The sequence below is a fragment of the Plasmodium fragile genome, assembly GCF_000956335.1.
Source record: "Plasmodium fragile strain nilgiri unplaced genomic scaffold supercont1.40, whole genome shotgun sequence".
In the NCBI taxonomy this organism is placed as follows: domain Eukaryota; phylum Apicomplexa; class Aconoidasida; order Haemosporida; family Plasmodiidae; genus Plasmodium; species Plasmodium fragile.
In genome coordinates this window covers 98,747-105,330 of record NW_012192620.1, presented here as the reverse complement: position 1 = coordinate 105,330, position 6,584 = coordinate 98,747, and the positions used below count along the sequence as shown (strand labels likewise).

Below are 6,584 nucleotides of genomic sequence, written 5' to 3'. Positions count from 1 at the left end.
AAAAAAAAAAAAAAAAAAAAAAAAAAAAAAAGACTCCTCTTTTTCGCGTGCTGCGCTTAGCATACCAACCCGCGAGATAAAAAAAAAAAAAGAAAAATGGAGAAAGAAACAAAAACAAAGAAAAGGAAGCATGACCAAGTGAGAGTATGTAGAGGTCTATGATGATCATCATCAACTGCTGCTGCAGTGAAGCTCTAGTAAAATGTGCGAACAGACGGAGAACCAAAAACCGACTCGTGTCTCGACATAGTGTTAAGTAGTTTTTCACCATCCAAAAAAAGAAGAGAGTCCATTTTACACTGACCCAGGTTCTATCTGCACAGTGCCATGGAAAAAGAGAAATAAAAAAAAAAAAAAAAAAAGGAAATAACTTGTACACATTTTTTTTGGTTGACATTTAAAGAAGGGGGACAGAAATAAATAAATAAAAGAGCCGCAGTGAAAATAGCGGCTATCCACGAAATTGCTCCCCAAAATGAACGACGGATTGAACAAACTCACTTCCGTCGAGAGCGAGTACCTAGAGAAGAGCGGGAAAAAAAGAAGACAAAAATTCTTAACTCCACATGAAGATGTTTGCATCCACCAGGATGGGACCTGTGAACGAAATTGTTTGTCCACTGTTCAAGAGGAAATGAAACAAGACAAGGAATTTGCCCCCCCAGATGTTTATGTAAGTGAGGGGAGGATGGGGCAAGCGGTGCACCCCTCCAGCGTAGACTCAAGTGCAAGCTTTCCCTTAGATGCAGAAGTGGAGGAAGAAGATTCTGAGACACTCCAAGTCATAAAGCAGCTCAGTTCTATTCGTATCGACTCAGACTCGGACAGCTCCATCGGGGGGGATAAGGTGGTTTGTAATAAAAAGGAAAATACACCAAAAAAGAGGAATAAAAAAAAAAGGGGGAAAAACACAATTATACCCTTGTGGGATAATGCGAATGTGGAATGCGTGGAGGATGCCATCGTGTACGACGAGTCGAGTAGGCCCTTCACGTGCTTATCCATGTGCTCCTTTTGCTTTGTTCCTCCCTCGTGGGTAGCGCTTTATGGCGTCTTCTTCCGTTACGAAGTAGTGGGAGGGAAGGAAATAACGCGCAGTTGACCACAACAGGGAGAGTACTTCTAATAGGGCAAAATGACGAAGTGGTTTTTTTTTTTTTTTTTTTTTTTTTTTTTTTTTTCACAATAGAGGACACGGATTTCCCCGATCTGCTGCAACTCTTCGAGGAATACAACGAGAAGTATTTTTTTAACAAGTTGAAGTCAGTGCAGGTGAAGTGGAGCAACAAAATGAAGTTATGCGCAGGGATTTGTATATTCAAGGTGCGTGCAGTTGGGGGTGTCACCACAACCCAGTGTGTGTACTCCGCGGTTCGTGATAATGTGCTAGCGCTCCACAAATAGGTCCATTTTAAATGCAGATCTCTCTTCCCACAGGGGAAGGTTACTCGTAATCGTGTGTCCTCCTTTTGCGCAGCGCTTTTCTCCCCCTATGGCCATTTTTTCCCCCACCTCTTGTCTTTTCAGAAATCAGGCTACTGCTGCATTCGTCTATCCCTCCCACTTTTGAAGCTGCGGAAGATAAAGGAGTACCGGGTGGGCATGCATAAATACATTTGTGGACTGGCCCGTGCTGGTCTAATTTCCCCCCCTTTGTAGTGTGACCAGTTTCGAGTGCAACACACAAAAATGCTCATTCCGCAGGAGACCCTACTGCACGAAATGATTCATGCGTTCCTCTTTCTAACGAGAAGTAATTCGCGACATGATGGACACGGACCGGTAAGTGGTGTTCCCCTTTTGGCAAGGCCCCTCGTTTTTTTTTTTTTTTTCCCAGCGTAACCAAGCTGAAGAGAAGCGAGTAGAAGAAAAAACGTTACTTATTTACTTCATTTTTTTTTTTTTCGGACTTTTCCCTTTGCAGGAGTTCAAAAAGCACATGTACAGAATTAACAAAGCGACGGGGTTGTGCATTACGATATATCACAGCTTTCACAAGGAGGTGAATTTTTACAGGAACCATGTCTGGCGGTGCACGGTTAGGCAGGGGGAGAGTCACCTCGTCCGAATGGAGAGGAGTCTACTTCTTCACCTGAGTGAATGACTCACAGGGTTGCTTTACAAGAGACAGCATCTCAGGGGCCTAGTAGAATAGCCTTTTACATACACCCCAACGATGTAACAAGTTCGCTAATTTTTCTCCCCCCTCAATAAAAAAAAGGGCGTCTGCAGAACTTACCCACCCCACTTTGGGTACGTCAAAAGGTCTATGAATAGGCCCCCCGGCCCCAAGGAAAAGTGGTGTAAGTTTAGGAAAGAAAAAAAAAAAAAAAATGGGAAAAAAAGGAGTCGCGCCGTGGAGGCGGTAGGGTACGAAAACATCACCACGGAGGAGCGCTTTAAATGAGAAGAAGTGTTTACTCACGTGTACACTCATGTGGGTAATTGATATCATTTGTGTACTCATTGATTTGTTTTTCCTTTTCGCCGCTCTGCAAAGGGAGAAGGCACTCCTCGTACTGCCGTGGCAATTTCGTTAAAGTGGAAGACGCACAAGAGGCTAAGAATGCAGACACGGTACATTTGAGCGAGCAGGGGGAGAGCTCCGGCACACTTGGGAAGGCGATGGACTCAACGCGCACGAAGGATAAGAAGACGAAGGGTAACTCTGCGCGATATTTGTAGCGAGCACGCCTGTGCGCACCGCGTCGCTCTTCACCGCTTCTCTCCCCTCACCGCTATGTTTTTCACCGCATCGCTCTCGTGGCCTCTACCCCCCGCGCAGGGAAAGACGGGTTTGGAAAACGGGCAGACAGGGTACAGACAGAAGTGCTGAACGACGCCATAGTTATTTTGGACACGAAGAAAAAAAATATGGAAAAGCAAAAAGAGGTGGACGAAATGAATATCATTAATTTAATAAAAACCCTTTTTAGTGACAACAAGCAGAAGGTGTGGTCCTTCCCGGACTTGTCTGTTGATTACCACAAGGCGTTTAAAAATGAAAACTACTTTGAAATAGACTAATGGGGATGGGGGCCAGATAACGGGGCCTTGCTGGTCCTTCCACTTCTCCGCCTTTACACAAAAAATTGGTTACGCGGGAAGATGCTGGAGTGGACGTGTGTGTGTGTATATATTATTTACACGAGTTAGAGGGGAGGGGGGGTGCCATATTCTCCTCCCTCAATGGGAGTATCCTCTCCCTATGATTAATCAAACCGATTTTGAAAACTTTTTAATTCTTGCACATGTGCAATGAAGCGTTTGCTCATACAAACACATGATGATTAGTGGAGGGGGGGGGGGTGAGGCATAGAGCCACATTGCCTTTCCCCCTCCCCCTACTTATACCAATTTGGAAAACCGTATTTTGTTGTGACCTTTTAAAATAGCAAAAAAATCCGCTATTCGATCATTTAACACATGCTCAGTTTTGTCTTTTTCACTTTTTCATTTTTCATTTTTCATTTTTCTTTTTGCTGGGTGTCACGTGCACACGCAGCGTATTGGTGACGTAGTTTTTCAATGCGGGGAGAGATGCAATTGCATGGAGCAAAAAAAAAAATTGTTATAAAATGGGCACACAAAACTTTGTCATGTATGGTTAATTCACGTGTCGCTTGGTTCCCTCATCGAAGGCGCGTAAAAAAAAAAAAACCGCTAAACCAGTCGGATCACTTCCAGACCTTGCGGTCGACGAGAGGACGGCCGGCGACAGACTCCTTTGAGCACCAGTAATCTTCTATAATGTGTTTATCAGCACTGTTGTTGACATCCAACTTTTTAAACACGTGGTACTCGAAGGAAGGATGGTCCTTCATCTCGAAAGGAATTTCTGTACCCCTGAAGAGCCACACTCCTTCAATATCATAGTCCTTGTTTTCACCTAGCACGGTGATAACGGCAAAAGAGTACTTGGAAAAATTATTGTCTAGCCTTTGCAAAAATCCACCAGCCATATTACAAGCAACGAAAGATATTTGGCATTCATCCTCTAACTTATCATATTTCATATAATATAGGGAGAAGCCTTTAGGGTCATAGGTCTTCCAAAAATGTGGCATGGCTACGTTGAGGAGATCCTTTTCATTACTAAACTTGTATTTCCATTCATCTAGAGAAAAGGATGATGGGGGTAACAAATCCAGTGGGTTTGCTTTCTTTGTTTTCTTTTCAGTTGGTTCATCACTTAATAATTCACATTCATCATCATCGTCATTTTTGTTGCCTTTCTTTTTATCTTTCTTGTTTTCATTGTTTGCATTTTTTTGTACATTCTTGTCTTGGGCACCTCCTTTCTTTCCTGCCTGCTGCTGTTGACTTGCAAAAACGTACTTGAACTGCTTCTGGTTACTTATGGTATTGTAGAGCCTGAACAAGTTTCCATATTTTTTTAAAAGGCTCTCATCGATTTTTTCTGATTTTATTGCAAAGCTTATAATCACACATATGAGTATATCAGCTAGGGTTATTCCATTTCCCACCATAAATTGGTTTAACAACAAATGGTTATTCAAACAGGCAAATGTTTCTTGTATGTGTTTCAGGGATTTTTCGTTTGTCTTATGGCTCATACAGCAACAGATTGGAATTTCCAATTCGTAGGTATTAAAATCTATCCACATATTTACTTGTGCCTCTTCAAAGGCTCCCTTTCCCAATAGGTTGTTCTCCCGCCTGATGCTACATAAGTATTTACTTATGGCATTACTTTCGAATAGGCTTCCATTGGGGGTTACTAAAACGGGGAGTCTACCCAGGGGGGAGTAATTAAGGAACTCCTCCTTCTTGTCATCCTTCCCAATTTCAAATTGGGGCATGTTCAACTTGACGTTGCAGAACGAGGCAACCGCTTGGACTTTCAGCGACCTTATGTCGTTCTTCGGGGCGAGTAGTTTCTAACGGGGAAGAAAAGCAAGAGGGAAGTAACATTAATGAGCAGTTCGACTGTCCGCCCAAATGGGACATATAAAATACACTCCTATGCGCATGCGGGGAAGATACACTTCTCTCCACAGTAACATAGATGTACCACGTTGCATAACGTCGTGCGCTCGTGGGGGGGATTGGTACAAACGGTGGAAAGTGCTTGGAGGCACCATTCCACTAACAACTCTCTTTTTTATTAATTTCTTGCAACTTTTCTCATGTCAGCTCAAACGCTACATGCTCTGGTTGCGTACGCCACTTGCGATGAGTCATGCGCAAATGCCTTTTTTGCTTGTTTTTTTTTTTTTTTTTCTCCTTACGAAATCCATTTTCCGTTGATTAGTTTTGCTTTGAGGGGATTGGTTGTCCTTCGGGAGGGCTCAAACACGTACGTATTTTATAAATATACGCAAGAAAGTTACGAATGTACGTAAAAATACGTTTATGCGAATTTGTTTAAATAAAATAAACTGCTTTTATTTTATACAAAGCTTGGTTGCCTAGGGAGAAATGGGCAAATTCACGGGGACTCAGGTCAAGTTTCAAGTAAAACTACTGATTAACTCTTTTGCTTTGTGAGAATATACAGAGGAATACCAAACTCAGGCAGTTAATTTTTTTCAAAATATTTTTATTTTTTAAAAAAATTATCAGCGGTGGTACGTCAACGTACGCTCTACATGTTGAAAAAAAAAAAATAAAAAAAAAAATGCAAATAATAGGGTGACGGGTCCAACAGTCGCGGGAACTTGTTTACTGTACGGGTAAATCTGCACTTGCGGTAGAGGCTCTGTCCTTTACGGGTTATATATATTTTTTTTTTTTTTTGTTTTTTTTGGCCCTACCCATAAAATTGTGTTTTTTTTTTCTATTTTCATATTGGCTTCGTTCATATGACTTCCCATTTTTTCAAATTGAAATGGGACATTCATCATGCGCATACGTATGTTTTATATACATACCCTTCGCAAAGCCGCGCAAGGGTTGGAACACTTAGCGGAAGAAAAACCCGTTTGTAAATATGCAAAGGACCATGTGATAAAGGTGTGATCGTGTCACCTATGTACCAACATTTTGAACTCATGTGACAAGGCTAAACATTTGGCGAAATGAAATTGTGGAAATGGTGGTAGAAATTGTATTGGTGCGCCCTTTCGCTAACAGCGTCACACTAACACTGGAAAAGAAAAGGTGTATGCCATAAACATATTGCCCCCCTTCCCCAATATGTACACAATTTAGAAAACCACCGAGTGATTTTCTCACACCATGGTCATCATTGGCATTTGTTCTTTTTTTGTTCTTTCTTAAGTTATGCAGTCAAATGCGTGGAGTACAAAACTCCCAACTTCGTGGGTGTAGCAGTTCTTAACCAATTTGTTAGCCAAATGGAATTTCTTTTTTTACCTGACCCGTTCATAATTTTTTTGTCCATAATTGTGACCCGTATGCAGAGGTCAAATTGCGCGATTTCGAACATTTGTGGCACCTCACCCCCGTTGTGATGATAATAAACGAAAACGGGAAATGGCACATACACGAAAATGCCCATTATTATGTTTTATTCTCTAACCATTATCACCATTTTTTACAAAAGGTTGTGTGCAAATTGTTTGCCGTTCAGGGGTATATAGCCAAAAAAAAAAAAAAAA

At 41.7% G+C, this 6,584-nt stretch overlaps 2 protein-coding genes across 2 annotated transcripts; one reads left to right on the top strand and one right to left on the bottom strand.

Annotated features, from left to right (window-relative positions):
* Positions 1–475: 475 nt before the first annotated feature.
* AK88_03480 (uncharacterized protein) lies at positions 476–3,027 on the top strand (the record flags this gene model as incomplete). The annotated part of the gene is made up of 8 exons (XM_012481096.1): positions 476–980; positions 1,190–1,323; positions 1,528–1,596; positions 1,660–1,782; positions 1,925–2,038; positions 2,222–2,303; positions 2,501–2,662; positions 2,786–3,027. The coding sequence occupies 8 exons, from the start codon at positions 476–478 to the stop codon at positions 3,025–3,027; spliced, it is 1,431 nt and encodes a 476-aa protein (XP_012336519.1).
* Positions 3,028–3,677: 650 nt separating this feature from the next.
* Positions 3,678–4,823, bottom strand: AK88_03479 (uncharacterized protein; the record flags this gene model as incomplete). Its single annotated transcript, XM_012481095.1, has 1 exon — positions 3,678–4,823. One exon carries the CDS (start codon positions 4,821–4,823, stop codon positions 3,678–3,680), a length of 1,146 nt encoding a protein of 381 aa, XP_012336518.1.
* Positions 4,824–6,584: the final 1,761 nt, after the last annotated feature.